The 19,664-nt window shown below is 43.6% G+C and overlaps 2 protein-coding genes across 3 annotated transcripts; both read left to right on the top strand.

The window, feature by feature from the left end:
• Positions 1 to 13,735: 13,735 nt before the first annotated feature.
• LOC103600052 (basic proline-rich protein-like) lies at positions 13,736 to 14,503 on the top strand. Its single transcript, XM_008584282.1, has one exon. It carries the CDS (start codon positions 13,736 to 13,738, stop codon positions 14,501 to 14,503), a length of 768 nt encoding a protein of 255 aa, XP_008582504.1.
• Positions 14,504 to 14,631: 128 nt separating this feature from the next.
• On the top strand, positions 14,632 to 18,446 carry HEY1 (hes-related family bHLH transcription factor with YRPW motif 1). Of its 2 annotated transcripts, none has more exons than XM_008584280.1 (5): positions 14,632 to 14,914; positions 15,169 to 15,244; positions 15,375 to 15,458; positions 15,705 to 15,786; positions 16,683 to 18,446. In XM_008584280.1, exons 1-5 carry the CDS (start codon positions 14,826 to 14,828, stop codon positions 17,264 to 17,266), a joined length of 915 nt encoding a protein of 304 aa, XP_008582502.1. In that variant the 5' UTR covers positions 14,632 to 14,825; the 3' UTR covers positions 17,267 to 18,446. The 2 variants fall into 2 exon arrangements, with proteins under 2 accessions (XP_008582502.1, XP_008582501.1); XM_008584279.1 differs by having other exon boundaries at positions 15,375 to 15,470.
• Positions 18,447 to 19,664: the final 1,218 nt, after the last annotated feature.

Raw genomic sequence — 19,664 nt, 5'->3', positions numbered from 1 at the left:
TCCCCCTATCTCTCTCCCCCTCCCCCATGCCTCTCCCCCCACTCCAAACAACTGCTTTATTGGGATAAAATTCACATACTATTCAATCCTCCCATTTAAAATGTATGATTCGACACTTTTTAGTATATTCACAGATATGTGCCATCATCACCACAGTCAATTTTAGGACATTTTCATCAAAAAAATCCCCAAACCAAACTGTACCCTTTAGCGATCACTCCTCTCTCCTCCAATGCCCTACTCCTCCCACCCCCAGCTCTAAGCAACCACTAATCTACTTTGGTCGCTTAAAGATTTGCCTATTCTGTATGTCGTCTTTTGTGACTGGTTTCTTTCACTTAGCATGTTTCTGAGGTTCATCTGGGTTGTAGCAAGCATCAGTACTTCCTCCCTTTTTAGTACTGAATAATAGTACATTGCATGGATAGAAACACATTTTATTTGCCCTTTCATAAGTTGATGGACACTTGAATTGTTTCCACCTTTTGGCCATTATGAATAATACTGCTATGAACATTCACCTGTAAGTCCTTGTGTGAACATATGTTTTCATTTCTCTTGGGTAGATACCTCAGAGCAGAATTGCTCAGTTGGTGGGTAAATTTATGTTTAACTTTTAAGAAAACTGCTTCCAAATTGGCTACAAATTCCTATCCAGCGATGCATGAGGGCTTCACTTTCTCCAGATTCTTAACAATACTCATTGTTTTTTTGGTTATAGCCACTCTAGTGAGTGTGGAGTTGTTCCTCAACTACAAAATTAGGAGGTTTGATGAGACCTACGCTCTTTTCCAGTACTAAATTTCTGAGGCCTTTCTGGGTATTAGAACCAGACCTTGCATAGCATGTTCTAGAAGGGTCATGAATGGCAATTTACTAAATCAGCTGCTAAAACACAATAGTATCACTGTATTCAGTTAAAACCGAAGTAGAAAGTAATTATTTACAAACATGTATCTGATATTATAGAGCTGTCCAAGAAAACCCCAGTTAAGAACTGACTCCATCTGCTACTCTGCCCGTCTACACCCCCACCCCATTCCCAAATCTCAGCTTTTACTGTCTAGCAGACAAGCTATTCCCAAACTATGTGATTAAAAATGACCCCGTATATTCAAAAACATCAACTGGCAGTAAAATATTACTCTGGGCTGTGTTGTCCAAAACCAGAGTTATTTTCCTGGAGCCAGGGTGTTTGATCAGGTTTCAAGTTTATTTAGATATAAGCATAAATTCTCATTTATAGGAAACTACTTTTATAATAACAGTTATAATGTTTCTGTTTACATGACTGGCTGCAGATCACCAAAGGGGTGGGTTACCACATTACATTTTAAAAAATCCAGACAGTATGTTGCATTTATAGCAATGAAAGGGGGAGGGGAGAATCCCCTCTTGGCCTAACCTAGTTATTTTTCAAACTCAGAAATGACTATCATAATCTTACATTTCAATGTAGTATTTTTCAAAGATATCTACTGCTTATGATGACTAAAGTATATTCTGGTTGGAAGAGGTCATGTTTAACTCAAATGAGAAACAAACATTGCAGGTGATACATTCACTGCATCTTCACTGTTTGTGGTTTTGGAGTGATTCTCAGTCTTGGTCGCACATTATAATCAGCTGGGGAGCTTTAAAAGCATGATTATGCCAGGGCCGGCCCGGTGGCGCACTGCTACAGTGCGCCGCTTGAGAAGCGCAGCGGCGCTCCCGCCGAGGGTTCGGATCCCACATACAGACCGGCCGCTCACTGGCTGAGCGAGGTGCGGGCACAACACAGAGGGTTGCGATCCCGTTGCCGGTCCCGGCCCGGTACGGGCGCGACGCTGAGGGTTGCGATCCGTTGCCGGTCACAAAAAAAGAGACAAAAAGGAAAAAAAAAAAAAAAAAAAGCATGCTTATGCCAGACCCCAACCCAAACTAACAAAATCCCAGTCCCTGGTTTCTTTTTGTAGGGTGGGTCTAGCATCAGTTTTTTTTCTACCAGATCCCAAGTGCAGCCAGGATTGAAGTTGGTATAACCCAGTGGTTCTCACAGTGTGGTTCCAAGACCTACAGCATCACCTGGGAACTTGACTGAAATGCAAGTTCTTGGGCACAACCCAGAGTTACAGAATCAGAAACTTCAGGGGAGAGTCCCAGAAATCTGTGTTCTAACAAGTCTTGCATGTGATTCTGATGTGTGCTGAAGTCTGAGAACTACTAATATAAGTAGAAATTTTCCACTTTGGCTGCACATCGGAATCACTTGAGAACTTTTAAAAAATACTGATCCCTGGGCTCTACTCCAAGCGATTGCAGTTTTAATTGTTTTGAGGAGTGGCCTAAGAATTTGGACCTTTAAAATTAAAAAGCTCCCCAGATGATTCTAGTATGTGACTAAATTAGAGCTAAATCAGCAATTCCTAAAGTCTGGTCTCAAACAAGCAGCATTAGCATCACCTGGGAACTTGTTTGAACTACAAATTCTTGAGCCCATCCCAGATCTACTTAATCAGACAGTCTCCGGGTGGGCCCCCAAATCTGTGTTCTGTTATTAAGCCCTTCATGTGATTCTTATGCTTGCTAAAGATGGAGAACTGCTGGCCTAAACAGCGCAGTTCTAGGGCCTGAAATTGGAATATATATACAGATGCTCCTCAGCTTACAATGTGGTTACATCCTGATAAACCCATTGTAAATTGAAAATATCATAAGTTGAAAATGCATTTACTACACCTACCTACAAAACATCATAGCTTAGCCTAGCCTACCTTAAACATACTCAGATGTAGGGAAAGTGAAGATAAATGGTCAGGGTCCTTCAGATATCCAAAATCTTGCCCAGTATTTGATGTAAATACACATGCTCCCAGGTGTTCCTTGGTTATTGTCTAACGTAATTGCACATGTGCATGCAGGTGTTCTTGGGTTGTCTGATTTAAGTATAAAGGATGAGTGGCTCTGATCCATGGGACCCCCCTACCCCTGGTATGCCCCCCCGGGGGGGTGCACGGGGAGGTCGCTACTGCTGCTGGAGGCTGTTGCTGCCAGGGCCCCTGGGATACCCCGGGAGGCCACTTCCACTGCTGCCGGAAGCTGCGGTAAGCTGGGGCTGCTGCTGCTGAGGAAGCTGAGGACTGAGCTTGTGTCATCAGGCTGGCCCACTTTTCACCATCTTAAACTCAAAAAATTGCAAGTCGGACCATCGTTAAGTCAGGGACCATCTGTTGTGTGTGTATTGGGTGCGTTATAGTTCATTACAGAACTACAGACTACAGGCCCTGGAGGGACAGTTTCTGTTTATATAATATATATTAAATTATATTACCATTTAATATAAACATTATTTTTTAATTATTTTGCCTTTGTAGATTTGAAGAATGGTCTCATCTGTGGTTTTATCTTTTCTTTGTTTACTTGGATTTCACAGGCCTGAACATTTCATTTGATATAGGAGAAATAATGGCTTCCTTTCTTCCCTATGGAGCTCTTCCTATGGGAAACTTATTTTGAGAGTCTGTGCTTTCTCAAGATAGGTAGCAACTTTCATAAACATCAAACCATTACCACCAACAACAAAATCATCTCAAAATCCAAATGGCTCAATTTAGGAATTAGGAAAGTACAAAGTTTTTATCATTTGAAAGAGCTTGGCTGATTTCAAAGGTAGAGAGCTGAATACCGTGAATCTAGTTGTAGGGAAAGTGAAGGAAAACGGTCAGGGCCCCTCAGATGTTCAGAATTTTGCCAAGCATCTGATGTAAATATGCACGTGTGCCCAGGTGTTCCTTGGCTATTGTCTAATGTAATTGCGTATGTGCACCCAGGTGTCCTGGGTTATGGATTTAAGTATAAAGGACGAGTAGCTATGATCCGCAGTGCCCCCTGCCCCTGGGATGCCCCAGGAGGCCATGGGGAGGGTGCTACTGCTGACTGAGCTGTGTCATCTGCCAACAGCCCCCAGGATTTTTCTCCCTTACCTAGCGTGGATCTGCATGGGAGGAGTCTGGTGACCCAGTCTGTACAATGGGTTTGAAGGGTCTGAGCCCTAGCCCTGCCAGTATGAATGGAAACAGTATAACTAAAATAATGAAACGTTTTGGCTTTAGTTATGAAATGCCTAGCCATACAAAATTAGCATAGCTATTGCCTCCACCTGACAACTGGCATAGTCCTTTAGCTTTACACTAGTCATAATCTTTTGGTAGATAGACTTGAAGCCAAGCAATTTGTTTCTTCCACAGCTGTCTTCTATTAGAGCCAAGTTTCTCCATCAGCGAAGACAGATTGTTTTCTGAAATAGTGGTTCTCAATGTGTGGTCCTCGGACCAAGAGCGGCAGCATCACATTACGCTCCAGGTGATTCTGATGCATGCTAAAAGTTAAGAACCACCTGCAGGAAAACTGGGAATGGTTTTTGATTCACTACCTGGCATGGCAGTATTATCTCCGTCCAGTGACATGCCAATTATTGCCTGATATTCTTTCATAATTCCTTTCCCTTATTCTTTCCATCTATGAAACCATAGCCTTAATCTAGGTTTATTCCTAGCATTTCCCCAATTCTAGGACTTCCTTCTTGTGTGTGTGTATTCTGTTTTTTTATCACCTCAACTATGCATGATGAGGATTAAAAATCTCCTATTTCTTTTTAAAAAAATTATTTTTAATTGATATGTAATAATTGTACATATTTATGGGGTACATTGTGATGTTTCAATACATGTATACATTGTGTAATAATCAAATTAGGATAATTGGCATATCCATCAACTGAGATATGTATCATTTCTTTGTGGTGAGAACATTCAAAACCTCTTTTTTCTATTTTGAAATATACAAGGGTACTTCAAAAAATTAGTGGAAAAACAGAAGTAAGAAATTACAATGTTTCCATGAACTTTTTGAAGTACTCTTGTGTTATTAGCTATAGTCACCCTACTGTGCAATGGGAGACTAGAACTATTTCTCCTAACTAATTGTAACTTTGTACCTGTTGACCAACCCTTCCTCATCCTTGCTCCCTGCTATCCTTTCCAACCTCTGGTAACCACTACTCTATTCTCAACTTTTATGAGATCAACTTTTTTACATTTCACATAGGAGTGAGATCATGCAGTATTTTTCTTTCTGTGCCTGGCTTATTTCACTTAGCATAATGTCCTCCAGGCTCATCTATGTTGCTGCCAATGACAGGATTTCATTACTTTTATGGCTGAATAGTATTCTATTGTGTAAGTACATATTACATTATTTTTATCCAGTCATCTGTTGATGGTGGACACTTAGGTTGATTCCATATCTTGGCTATCATGAGTAGTGCTGCAATAAACATAGATGTGCAGATATCTATTCAACATGATGATTTTATTTCCTTTGTATATATACCCAGTAGTGGGGTTGCTGAATCATTTGGTAGTTCTATTTTTAATTTTTTGAAAAACCTCCATGCTGTTTTCCATAATGGCCGTACTAAATTACATTCTCAGTGTTATAAGAGTTCCCACCTTTCCACATCCTGGCCAGCATTTGTTATTTTTTGTCTTTTTGATAATAGCTATGCTAAATGGTGTGAGATGATGTCTTATTGTGGTTTTGGTTTTCATTTCCCTGATGATTAGTGATGTTGAGCATTTTTTCATGTGCGTGTTGGCCATTTGTATGTCTTCTTTTAAGAAATGTCTATTCAGATCTTTTGCCCATTTTTAAATTGGATTTTTTTTTTTCTGTTGAATTGTTTGAATTCCTTATATATTCTGGATAGTAGCACCTTGTCAGATGCATAGTTTGCAAATACTTTCTCCCATTCTATAGGTTGTCTCTTCACTCTGTTGATTATTTCTTTTGCTGTGCAGAAGCTTTTTAGTTTGATATAATACCATTTGTCTATTTTCTACTTTTGTTGCTTGTGCTTTTGAGGTCTTATTCAAAAAATCCTTGCACAACCAATGTCATGAAGCATGTCCCCTATGTTTTCTTTTAGATGTTTCATAGTTTTGGCTCTTACATTTGTAAGTGTTTAAGCCATTTTGATTTGATTTTTTTAAGTGGTGAGAGATAGGGGTCTAGCTTTATTCTTCTGCATGTGATCATCCACTTAGCCCAGCAACATTTACTGAAGAGACTTTTTCTCCCAATGAGTGGTTCTTGGCACCTTGTTGGTCATTTGGTTGTGTTTGGATTTATTTCTGGATTCTCTATTCTGCTCCATTGGTCTATGTGTCTGTTTTTATGCCAGTACCATGCTCATTTGGTTACTATTTCTTTGTAGTATATTTTGAAGTTAGGTAGTGCGATGCCTCTGGCTCTATTCTTTTTACTCAAGATTGCTTTGGCTATTCGAGGCCTTTTGTAGTTCCATGTGAATTTTTTGGATTTTTAAAAAATTTCTGTGAAGAATGCCATTGACATTTTGATAGAGATTGAATTGAAACTGTAGATTGCTTTAGGAAATATGGATATTTTAATAATATTAATTCACTGCATGAACATGCAGTTTCTTTGTATTCTCCCCTTTTTATTTCTAAATGTAACTAGACTGTCTTATTCCATTTCACTTTCTTTGTCTTAGTGGTAGTGGTAATCATTTTTCACTGGACTATCCCAGTACTGCCCTGTTTCCTTATACTTGAGGCTCTCTTCTCCCCACTATGACACAGACCACCACATCCTCTCCCATTTCCTCTCTGAACTCCATGAATGCTACAAAAGGGAATAACAACAAATTGTTCTTGGTCCATTGCATTGAAGTGTTTAATCCTGCACCATTCTTTCTTTACTTGCCATCTATCAACATATTCTTATTCTCTTACTTGCACCCAAAAGTGTGGCTCCTGGTGACCAGATTCCATGAATAAATACATGGGAGAAGCAATATGAAAATTCTTCCTGGAAGACAATATGGAGAATCAGAAAATGCTGACAAAAACGATACTATGATATGTTCTTGTTTAGTTTTCTCTAAGGTTTTTGGTGTATCCATACCATTTAGTGTCATGGGCCTAAGAGTGTCTAATTTAAAAAGGCAGAATAATTATAGTCTATAATGTGGTACCCTGTGTAGCAAATATTAACAACCATAAAGCAAGATCTGTGTGTGTATGTGGGTGTAAAATTAAGAACTTAATTCTCCTAGTCAAATTTCAAGGAAACAATAGCTCAATAAATGTTGTAAATTGGCAGTAAGTAGTACAAGGACAGTAAGATGAGTCTTTGTGTTTTGAACAAAAATTTTAGAAGAAACAAAGGTGATCTGAATTAAGTACCTAAAAAATTTAACATGAGCTGATAGCAGAGTGAAATTTTGGTTAAAGTCATCAGTTTAAGGGATAATTGTCAACATTTTCAGTTTTACCTAAAACCAAGAAAATAGTAAAAAAGTTCTTAAAACTGGGTATGAAAATTCATTAAGAGGCATATATTTTACAGAGGACAAAAGTTTTTAAGTCAGAGCTGTGGATTTTCAGAGAACTATGCTTGGAGGTTGGGTACTTTTGATAACAACTTTTAAAAAATTGCTTTAAATATTTATTATGATAATAGACTAAGGCAATGACATATGATGGCACATATAAGCAAAGACAAATCAAGCTGTCTTCAAAGCCAAATTCTTAAAAATTATGGCATATATTTAAACCCTATGAAAAATTCTGCCAGCTCATCTTTCTGTCTCTATCACTTTTTCCCCCCAGTGGAAAAACCCCACTAATTTTATTCTATATAATATGTAATAGAATTACTAAATATGATGTAACAAACATAAAACCCAAACAGCCAAATTATTTAAGTATTTTATAGTGTTTTTAGAGGGTAAAGAAAGGTTTATTCAAGTATACATTCTATTAACCCCAAGGAGTGGATCTTAAGTGTTCTCCAGAGCATACTGTCAGTGAGGGTAAGGGTTCAGCCTGCTGCACTTGGGAAGGTTGTTCAGGGAGGGAGAGCCACAGCTGGAAAACTAGTGAAAGGAAACTCTAGTAACGGTGAATGCTGGAATCTGGTATGACAAGTGGAAGGGGTAAAATCTGAAGGGAGAGGTCCAGGGCTATTTTGTTTTATGCACCAGCAAGGGGATTAGTAGGGCCAGTTTTCTACAGTGAGAACTTCCAGCAGACACAAACCACCCCTTCATAGCTCAAATAGGGGAGGGATAGGAGAGAAAGTTACACACTGAAAACCAAGCTCCTTTTAAATGGCAATACTCACTAGAAATCCCAAGATCTTTGTCAAGAAAGAAACTTGTCCTATTTCATTGACTTACAATCCATAAGGGATTTGAAAAAGAAAAGTTGTTGAAAAATAGAAAAATATCTTCATTTATAGAGAAATAGGGCTTTTTAAATGGGAAAAATTTGTATCATTTGTTTAGCCATTTCAATTACTGACAAGTAAAATATAATACATTTTAAAAGCTGGGAAATAGAACACTTAACGATAACAGAAATGCCTAGTTATAACAATATGTGGAATATACTAACATTTATAAAGCAAATGTATTTCACAGAGCCTAGTTTCCAAAGCCCTGTAGTTTCAGGTATAACCTAACCTTTTAAAATTATGTATAGAAATGTTGAGTTTGCAAAAGACAGGAAACTTTCCCCATGCTAAAGTCTCTGTTGTGGACATAGAACTGTAACACAGCAAAGTTGCTGGCTCTCAAGGACAGATGCCCTGGGAGCAGGTTAACCTACTGATTGATATGTTAAGAAAGTTGCTTTACTGTTATGTAAACATACTGAGGAAACTGATGTAGGGAAAGAAAATGTTTGCTAAGAACAAGTTTTTGTTGGTGGATCTGACTTAACCTTTTGCAAATTGCATTATGGAATGTCACTTTATTATTTCACTGATGTTTCCAGCTTCTATTGTTAAACTATACTTAGCCATAAATCCACTTATGTTCCTTTTCTGTAACTTCCTGGTCTGGAGAATAAATACGGGGAGAGAACCACAGTTCATGGTTAATTTCCCAAGGAGGAATGCCTCTTGAGGGTTCTGGGAAGTTAACCCCTTTGGGGTGTCTCAATGCTCAGAAGAGATGGGATTTGAGTAATCTTTTTTGCATCTCCATCATCCCGTGTGAGGCAAAGCAACAACAATACATTTACATTTTATAAAAGTTTTGAAATAAGAATTGTCTTATCTTGGTGTATTAGTCCAATTCTGTTGCTTATAACAAAATACTTGGAACTGGGTGATTTATAAGAAAACAAAATTTATTGCTTACAGTTTCTGAGGCTGGGAAGTCCAAACTCCATCTGGTGGTTGTGACAGTGACCCAGGGGTCTCACATTGCAAGATGGAAAGAGAGAGCAGACAGTGACCTCCTCATTCACTCTTTTTAAAGCCCTCAGAACCACACCCCTGACCACCATTTTTAATCCATTCACTACTGCATGGTCCTACAATCCAAATCACCTCTTTAAGGCCCTACCTTTCAATTACCATAATAGGATTTCCGGTCCTCTTAACAGTCACAGTAGGGGCCAAGTTTCTAATACATAAAACCTGGGGGACACAATTCAAGCTTCAGGGAGTTTTGGGGGGACATAATTCGATCCACTACAACTTTTTTCTCTTGTAACTGGAATGTTACCAGACCCCACTAGCCTTTGTGTACAAACAAGGTCACATTAATGCCACAATTACTCTTAATCTTTCCTGCCTGACTGTAGGACTCTGGCCCCTTTCTGAGTTCTCAGCCATGCTTGGGCAGTGCCTCATTCATGTTCAGGACCAAGTTCAACACTGTTTGTCAATTACATCTTCCTTGTTAAGGCCTCAAGCCCCCTAGTCTTCCACTAGTGCAGCACCATGCACCCTCAGGACACTGTGTGGTGGCAAGTATGCACACAGGTGTGGGGTGGAGGTGGTGCAGAATGACCCTGTCACCTGAGTGCTGATGCAGCATTGTTTTTTATCCTTATCAGAATTATCTATCAAATGAATAGTTCCTTCAGCTACTGGTCCATCATCATCAACACTTATAAGTACAACACATAACTTTTTTATTGAAACATAATTGATTGTACATATTTGTGGGGTACAGAATTGAATTTTAATACCTGTGTATGATACGTGATGATCAACCAGGATAATTAACATATTCATAATTACAAAATGTAATCATTCTTTATAAGAGGTAACATTTGTATAGTACTTTACAAAATGCTTTGTCTCATTTTACCTTTCAAAAAACAAATGCTGGGGTCTTATTCTTATTTTACAGGGGAGGAAACTGAGGCTGGGAGAAACCTGTGGCTCGAGATCACACAGTTAGTAAAGGATGATTCAAATCCAGGTAGGCAACTTGAAATCCTCCTCTTTTCCACTGTATCACAATGCTGCCTGTTGGGTTTCCAATTAAACAATTCCTTCAAGGCAAACACCAAGGCATCTCACATCTGACCTCAGTTAGGAGAGTTGATAGTGGAAGTGCACTTTTGCATGGCATGACATGCTCCAAGGCTGTCTGGTGTTTGAAACACAACATCTAGAGAAAGCAGCAAGCATGAAGAACAAAGGAAAACTGGCAGTTAGTCAAAATTCTGGTTTGGCAGTTTTGGGTAAATCTATCTCGTGTCCTCATAAAGGAGCTATCTCTGAACCCAGTGACTACACAGCTTATTTATATACATATTTATTGCACGACATGCTCAGAGGATGTTTCCTAATAAGAGACTCAAAAAGTACAACTTCCATTAATAAAGGCAGATGCTATTTCACTCAAAGTAATCTAGTTCTCTTAACAAGGACACTGATTCCTTCTCATTATATTAAAAGGCGATTACTTTCTAGAGACACTATTTTAATATATCCAATTACTAATTATAACACCTTTCAACCTCATTAGATGTGTAACCGAGTATCAGAAGAAAACTTGGTGTTAACCTAGTGCTCAGAGTTTATTTACTCATGGGTAGAACAGATATATCAATGCCTAGTAATAACAGTTGCTGTTTATTTAGTGCTTACTAATGGCCATGCACTATGTAAAATGCTTTACATAATTGATCTTATTTAATCTGTGACATGGAAGATAACTGTTATCAATATCCCCATTTTACAGCTAAGATAACTGAGGTTTAAAGAGCTTTAATAACTTGCCCACTGTCATGCAGCTAAGAAGTTCTTGTGAGCAGCTTGATAGAGACTGGTTTTCCAGCCTCCTTGCTCCAGGCCTGGCTGTGTCCAGCACGTATTAGGGGCTTTAGACAAGTTTGTCAAGTGAATACATGAACAAGCAAGCCCTAATCGTTTCAAACCCTGGCTGGCTTCATCTAAAAGTTGTTTTGACAAAGTCCTTTTGCCTCAGAATGGATAAAGTGATTTGACCAAAAGCTGAACGAGGCAGCCCCCTTTCTCTTCTCAGAGCTGCAGGTGTAGCCTTGCCCTCTTGAGCACTGTTTCCAACGCCTGTTCAGTTGAGATCACCTGCACTCATCAGGAAACTGACAGAGAAAGGGCTTTGTTAGGGCACCTAAGTAGGAAACTACACAGTGGCTAAAGCTCTGTGAGTGGATAACTGAAAGTTTAGGGCTTCATCCTGGGCAGTCCCCTACGTGGCTACTGCTTGTGTCCCTTCCAACCAGTTGGCTACCCTTAAGCCTCTTTCATATAGAAATGACGGAGTTGTGGTTTGAGATGAGTTCTTTCTTTCTGGAGGTCCCACCAGTTCATCTCTGGGGAGGCCCCCACCTGGGCCTGGCCCTATGGTTGAATTCCTAAATCTGGGTTATCTCTTCTGCAAGGGAACACAGGGAAAGACAACCTGGTGAAATGTAAATAAGCCCAGACTCTACAGACTAGGCAAGAAAATGGGCCTGCGAGAGAATTCAAAAACGGTGATCCCTCAGGACAGATGAATTATATAAAAAATAACACCTCCCCACCCTCAGTTGGAAAAAGGCCCCTTTCCTGAAGGGTCAGGACTGGGCAGCTCCACTCAGGTGGGCGAATGAGTCAATTTTCAAGATGTGCCTTGCACTCAGGGGACTGAAAGAAGTTTAAAGTAGTTCTTAGCTCTAAGCCTCCAGGGATTAATGCCCTCTACACAGCAGGTGGTGGAAAATTGGGTCCGGTGCCCTCAGTCTCCATCACTTACCCCACCACCCAAGAGAGGGGTATCCATCTCTTCCTTCCTGGTTATAAGTGAACCACCTCGTTTGCCTCGTTTTGGTCTTAAGTTGCTTCTCAGACTCAGAAAAGGCCTCCCCAGACTTCATAAAGAATCCTTACCCCTTGTTTTTCCTTATCAAAGGAGCTTCCAAGCACTGACACATCTATAACTACTTTACCTGTGTATTGTGTGTCTTCCCTCCCAGGATGTCGGCTCTAGGAGGGTGGGCTGTATGACCTGGGTATCACCTTTGCATTCTCAGGCCCTAGCACAGTGCCGGGCACCTAGAAGACACTATTTGAATAAGCATGTATTTGTTCGATGGATGAAAGGATGACAAAGTTAAGAAGCAGGTGAAGCTCATTTTTTGGCAGAAAAGTAATCATGAACGTGTGAGAGATATTTCATTTAGGTACCAATGTAGAGTCAAGCATCCCCAACCCCACCTTGACTGTTCCTCTCTCCTGTCCACCTGCAGCTTGTCCACAACTCCACATGGCAACAGAAACGGGCCAAAGCAGGGAAGGCTGACTCGCTGCAGGTGCCAGAGGCTGGGAAAATTTATACCGAACCACAGATGGGAGGCAGACACACTGATTCTGGGGCAGGGTGGCCTGTCACTTTGGGGGAAGAAACAATGTCAGAGGGACTTCCGGAAGGCAGGTAACAGGGATGTGCCTGACTGAAGACAGAGGGGGTTGGAAAGGAACTTTGGAGCAGAACTTCCGGCTTTATGATAGCAGTGACCCTCAGAGAGCTGCTTTCTGTGAGCAGGAGCATAGAAAGCAGGTGGTGGGACCGACCCTGGTTTGACATCTGACAGGCAGCATATCGTGGAGTATCAGGACGCAAGGGGTCTGGGGTGCCAGCAAGAACAAACCGCGATAGCTGATGGAGGGACAGCCCAGACAGGGAGCAGAGGAGGCTGGAGGGCAGGGCTGAGGGGCTGGAGGTGAAGGTGAAGCAGCAGAAGAGCTTCAGTGGGAGCCAGGAACTTGCAATAAAGCGCGTGGAGTGGGGGAGGAGTGAAGGGCTGAGAGAGCAATGTACGAATTAGACTCATGCCACTCACACTGTGGCATCACAGGGTGTACTAGATGGCACTGAGCAATAATTAATGAGGTCTAGAAACCGAGAAGCTATTTGCAAAAGTGAGAATTTCTTTTGATATCCTCAACAATATTTATTAAGCTTCCTCTCACAGACAGGACTGTCAGGCACAAGAGTGGACCTGGGATGAACTGTTCTGTCCCATGGGTAAAGGATAAAGACTGGATTTTCAAATTCAAAACTACCATCCTGCCTCCTTCTACAAATCCTGGACTCAGTCCCGAGACTTACGATTGTATTTTTAAAAATCTGTGTTCTTGGGGGCTTGCTTCATGTAGCACCCAGTACACGCCACGCCACCACCGAGGCCAGAGGCGTGCGTGCTTGTCTGTCTCTACTGGTCAGAGACGTGCATAGCGAGGCCGGCGTCAGACGCAAACGCCCAGCCCCGCCACCCTGTCGCCCGCTGAGAGGATCTGGCCGCCAACGCCTGGGGGAAAAAAAAGTATCCCCAGGGACCTTCCGCCCCGCCTTTCTTCAAGTCAGCCGAGAAAACAAACGCTGCACAGCCCAGGAAATTAGATGCACAGGGGAATTCATTCCACCCGGGAGGAAGGGAAGTCCCTGCGGAAACAAGTCTGGCTGCATGTGCGGACACGGTCCCAGAAACCGAAAAAGAACATCCCAACACCACGTCTGCCCCGCCATGTGACCGGCCACCGGAATGGTGGCCACCGTGGACGCTGCCCACCACCGCTTGTGCCTCCCGTCTTCCCCGCAGTGGAGGCCCGGCAGAACCCCCGCAGAGACGACGGCCCACCACCGCTTGTGCCTCCCGTCTTCCCCGCAGTGGAGGCCCGGCAGAACCCCCGCAGAGACGACGGCCCACCACCGCTTGTGCCTCCCGTCTTCCCCGCAGTGGAGGCCCGGCAGAACCCCCGCAGAGACGACGGCCCACCACCGCTTGTGCCTCCCGTCTTCCCCGCAGTGGAGGCCCGGCAGAACCCCCGCAGAGACGACGGCCCACCACCGCTTGTGCCTCCCGTCTTCCCCGCAGTGGAGGCCCGGCAGAACCCCCGCAGAGACGACGGCCCACCACCGCTTGTGCCTCCCGTCTTCCCCGCAGTGGAGGCCCGGCAGAACCCCCGCAGAGACGACGGCCCACCACCGCTTGTGCCTCCCGTCTTCCCCGCAGTGGAGGCCCGGCAGAACCCCCGCAGAGACGACGGCCCACCACCGCTTGTGCCTCCCGTCTTCCCCGCAGTGGAGGCCCGGCAGAACCCCCGCAGAGACGACGCACCGCCGCCGGGCAGGGGCGGGCGCGGAGGGCGGGGGCGCGGTCCGCCCTAGTCCCCCGCCTCGTCCCCGCCCCTCCCCTGAGTGGCTGCCAATCAGCGGAACGAGAAGCCGGATTGGCCGGAGGGAGGCTGTTGCCCGGGAGCCACCGCCCCGCCCCTCCGCCCCCTCGGCCCGTCTTGCCCTACTCCCCGCCCTCCCCAAGGCCCTGGGAAGGGGCTTAGCGTGGGAAAGGGATGGTTGAGTTTTAACCGGAGGCCGAGCGTGAGCGGATCAGTGTGTGCGGAGAGCGAGCAGCTGAACGCGGAGAGGCGTCGCTGGTAACTCCTCCCTGCCCGCCGCGCCGACCCTCCCCCGGAGCCCCCGCGCAGCCAGCATGAAGCGAGCTCACCCCGAGTACAGCTCCTCGGATAGCGAGCTGGACGAGACCATAGAGGTGGAGAAGGAGAGTGCGGACGAGAATGGGTGAGGAGGCGGCGGCGGAGCGGGAGGCGAGCGCCGGCCGGCCGTGGTGACAGCGGGCGAGGGTCCGGGGCGCGCCGGTGCCTTGCGCTGACCTCCGCGCGTCGCGGGCTGGCCGTCGCCCGCGGTGAGGGACCCCGAGGCGCTTTCAAGCCCACGTTGCCGAAACAGTCTTGAGTGCGGGGAGCGCGTGGGGGCGACCTCTCAGATCACCTCCGCTGCTTAGCGGCGATTCTTATTTGTTTTTTTCCTTTCAGAAACTTGAGTTCGACTTTAGGTTCCATGTCCCCAACTACGTCTTCCCAGATCCTGGCCAGGAAAAGACGGAGAGGCGTAAGTGCCTTTACACTGTAACCTCCTCCCCCGCCCCCGTTATTAATTAACGGGAAGAAACACCTTTCTTCTCTTTGCAGTTTACAGTCGTAGTAGAAATACCCTCCTTTGTTTTGCCTCCTTCCTACAGATCATTGAGAAGCGCCGCCGAGACCGGATCAATAACAGTTTGTCTGAGCTGAGGAGGCTGGTTCCCAGTGCTTTTGAGAAGCAGGTAATGGAGAAAGTAGGTAGAGTTCTCGTTGAAGCTGTCCACACCTTCTGAATCCTTTTCTCCATCATTCGACACTTGGAAAATAGACGTGTTGCTTATGCCTAGATGAACTCATACACAGATTCTAACGCATTTTGTGAAGACAACTCACTCATTTTGCTTTAGTCTATAATTTACAAAACGTATATATTTGTATATATGTTTGTGCATTTCACGTTGTTCCACTTTTGCTATTCTCTTCATTAGGGATCTGCTAAGCTAGAAAAAGCAGAGATTCTTCAGATGACCGTGGATCACCTGAAAATGCTGCATACTGCTGGAGGGAAAGGTACATCTCCCTAGGCTTGGTGGGGGCTGCGAGTGTGTGGGGTAGAGTGAGCAGAGGCCAGGATTGGTGCAGTGGCTGCCAGATTTTTCTTTGGAGGTGGGGAGAGAACGGTGTGTGGTGTGTGTGGTTGCCTGTCGGTCCATTTTCAAATGCACATAGGATTTTCTCCAGTGAATTCATCACTCTAGCCTTCTGCAAAATGAGCTAGTGCACCTTTTGGGAAATGCCCCCATTATCTGTGAGGTCCTCTAACGTTGTGACAGCCCTGATTCAAATCAGGTTAACTCTCACATTTGTTCATTGCTGTTTTGAGAAAAAGCTTTTTTTTGGTTACAGTATGTGATCTTAAATTTGTATACAGGGTTTTAAAAAATGAGCTGCCACATGACTCTTGAGGAAAGAAACCTGTTGTGGTTAAGTAGAGAAAACCTAACAGAAGGTGGGAGACCAAAGTCTGTGTCTGTCTCCAGCCAGAAAATGCTTTACTGAGGACCAAGTGCCTAAAAGCTCCCCGATGATAACTTACATCTGTGTGTCTAATGAATTTCACTGCTCTGTGGTTTCTCTGTCCTTGATGTATTTTTTGTTGTCGTTGGGGGCGGGGGGGGGACATTAAAGGAGGGAAGGAACATAGTTTCATCTGCTGGTAGGGTATAATTCCAGTTTCTGCTCGGCAGCTTCTAACTGGGCTTTGAACTTGCATTAGCAAACACATTCTGTTCATGTTGATTAATGCAAAGATTTTGGTCGACTCCAAAATATTTGGACTTTCAAAAGAGCTCGTGAGTTCCGTGTTTTAATGATGTAGGTATTTGTCAGGAAGGGCTGCCTTTGGGATTGAAGAAATGCGGGAAATGAGCAAAGCCTTGAGGTTTTTCTTTTGTTCTTTTCCTCAGGCTACTTTGACGCGCACGCCCTTGCAATGGACTATCGGAGTTTGGGGTTTCGGGAATGCCTGGCAGAGGTTGCCCGTTACCTGAGCATCATTGAAGGACTGGATGCCTCTGACCCGCTTCGAATTCGACTAGTCTCGCATCTCAACAACTACGCCTCCCAGCGGGAAGCCGCGAGCGGCGCCCACGCCGGCCTTGGACACATTCCCTGGGGGAGCGCCTTCGGACATCACCCGCACATCGCGCACCCCCTGTTGCTGCCCCAGAACGGCCACGGGAACACTGGCACCACGGCCTCGCCCACGGAACTGCACCACCAGGGCAGGTTGTCCTCAGCACACCCGGAGGCGCCCGCTTTGCGAGCGCCCCCTAGCGGCGGCCTTGGACCGGTGCTCCCTGTGGTCACCTCCGCCTCCAAACTGTCGCCGCCTCTGCTCTCGTCGGTGGCCTCCCTGTCGGCCTTTCCCTTCTCGTTTGGCTCTTTCCACTTACTCTCTCCCAATGCACTGAGCCCTTCGGCACCCACGCAGGCAGCAAACCTTGGCAAGCCCTATAGACCTTGGGGGACGGAGATTGGAGCTTTTTAAAGAACTGATGTAGAATGAGGGAGGGGAAAGCTTAACATCCCAGCTGAGGTGGACTGTTGCCAACACCACCTAAAGTCGTCAATTAAAGTAAAAAGGAAAAAGGTACACTTTCAGATAATTTTTTTTAAAGACTAAAGGTTTGTTGGTTTACTTTTTACTTTTTTAATGTTTTTTAAAATTTTGTCATGTATTAGAAGTTTTTAAAAACTAGTTGTTAAATTTTGTTCAAAACACTAAGTTGAAATAGTGAGTATAAACCAACACTTTGTGATAGGTTTGTACTGTGCCTAATTTGCTTTGTAAACCTATCTGTCTAAGAATGATTCCATTTTTGCCTCAAAGTTTTGGAAATCTTAACATTCAGTATTTTTGGTCTAATTTTTCTTTGTACAGTTATGATCTGTTTTTAGAATTAATTTTCCAAACCACTATGCTCAACGTTAACATGATTCTGTTTGTTAATATTTTGACAGATTAAGGTGTTCTATAAATATTCTTTTTTGAGGGGGACCTATATTGAATTTTATATTTCTGAACAAAGCGTTGACAAATCAGATGACCAGCTTTATCCAAGAAAGAAGACTAGTTAATTCTTTGCCTCCTACAGCAGTAAGGTGAATGTACAAACTTGGTGGCCATGAGTCCGTATGACCAATTGCTGTTGTCTGCCAGGATTCACAGTTCTGGCTTAGGAGAGAGCCACTGGTAGGTTAGATCCCCATCTGAGTGCTGGTGGGGAGAATACTGAAGGTAATTGCATTATAGAATATGCCTGTACTTACAGCCCCAAACAATGCAATGAGTTTTTAATCTCATGGATCTCAAATTCATAAATGTTGACATGGATAAGTGATCATGGTGTGCAAGTGGTCAATTGAATAGTACAGTGGAACCTGTTAAATACATAACCTAATTTTCCTGGAACTGCTATATTTTCACTTAACTGGAAACTTTTAAGTTGTGTTTTCCTTTTGGTGCATGGAAATGTGGTTGTTGAGATATTTAAAAGGGCTCCACTGCCGCCTTCTGTTTGGCTTATTTAATTTGAATTGGGCTATAAAAGTATCATTTTGCAGGTTTATTCCTTTAGCAGGTGTAGTTTAAATGACCTCCACTGAACTGGGTTTGACCTCTGTTGTACTGATATGTTGTGACTAAATAAAAAAGAAAGAACAAAGTATTCTGCTGTATATGTCTTACATATCTTGGCCTTTCCCTTTATTGGCTAGGAAAAGATAAATTTTCTTTTCTTTACATTTTGCCTGGTTGATTTTCATATGTTTACAAATTTCATTATTCTTGGAATTCTAAAATGTGTGAATTCGTGCTATTAAATAAGGTGACTTCATTATAATGCAGAGCTTTGGCCGGCCTCCCGCAGTGGATATAGCCCTTTTGCTGTTATGTCACATGGTCTGGCCCTAAACTGGCCATCTATAGACTAGGAAAGTTTAAATCAGACTGGGAGTTGCAGGGAAGGGAAAAAAACTCTGATGACCTCTGCTAAGATGGTGTTGACCCTTTCACAAATATTTACTGAGAGCACCTATTGTGTGCCCAGTCCTATTCGGAGAGAACAGAAAAATTTTTTCTTTTTTTTAAAAAATGGCAAAACAAGAAAACCCAAAGGTTGCTATCTCTGAGACCCCAGGCAGGGGCTCAGAATCTGTGGCGTGATGAGCAGTGGCAGGCTGTAATTCCGCACCTGCATAGCTCCAGGAGTCTTCCCTGGTCTTGTTTCCAAGGAATTTGTTTAACCCTGTAGTTGCATTGGACTCCTGAGCTGTGTAGTGAGGAAGCTGACATATGTTTGAAGTTAGAACAAAATGCTGCTAAAACAGAGGCAGTAATCTGGGCCCCCAGGGGACAGGAGTGCCTTCTCATTGCCTTTAAAGTAGTCCTGCCAACTAAGGAGTGTTGCCTCTTAGCTGGGAAGGAGTTTGCCTTGATCCTGAGGATGGTGGGGAGGAGGGGGAGAAAATCTACTTGGACAGATGATAAAATAGATCCTTCCTTTTCTTTGCCCAACCACTGAGCTCCTCCTCCCCTCTCTGATGGGAAAACAAAGACAGAAGGCAAAGAGATGAAGTTTGGACTTTGAACTTGAGTAGCAGCTTCTGGGTTCCTGTAAAGGGATGGGAGACTGTGGTGTTTTTGTGTTGGTGGGTTTCAAATGCTTTCTCTGCGAGGCCTCTGTCATTGGTCTCTCTTGTGTTGCAAGCTCTGCTCTCAGTGCTGCCTGTGCCATGCAAACACTTTTTCTGTCTGTCAGAAGGCTAAGATGGAAAGTGTTATGATGATTTCTGCCAAGTGTCAGTTTAATTTTAGCAAATGCCATTTCTAGTGGCATTACAGCATTACTGAACAGCATTGTGCTTGAACCGTCTTAGTCTCTCTT

Source organism: Galeopterus variegatus, unplaced genomic scaffold, assembly GCF_000696425.1.
Source record: "Galeopterus variegatus unplaced genomic scaffold, G_variegatus-3.0.2 Scaffold3203, whole genome shotgun sequence".
Taxonomy (NCBI): Eukaryota; Metazoa; Chordata; class Mammalia; order Dermoptera; family Cynocephalidae; genus Galeopterus; species Galeopterus variegatus.
Note: the sequence above shows the minus strand (reverse complement) of the source record. Positions and strands in the feature narration are given on the sequence as shown.

Excerpts from the sequence above, each read along its gene's own strand:
- LOC103600052 (XM_008584282.1), top strand. The coding sequence starts at position 13,736 with ATGCACAGGGGAATTCATTCCACCCGGGAGGAAGGGAAGTCCCTGCGG.
- HEY1 (XM_008584279.1), top strand. The coding sequence starts at position 14,826 with ATGAAGCGAGCTCACCCCGAGTACAGCTCCTCGGATAGCGAGCTGGAC. Across the intron at positions 14,915-15,168 it reads GAGAGTGCGGACGAGAATGG|AAACTTGAGTTCGACTTTAG; the intron begins GTGAGGAGGCGG and ends TTTTCCTTTCAG. Across the intron at positions 15,471-15,704 it reads AGAAGCAGGTAATGGAGAAA|GGATCTGCTAAGCTAGAAAA; the intron begins GTAGGTAGAGTT and ends TCTCTTCATTAG.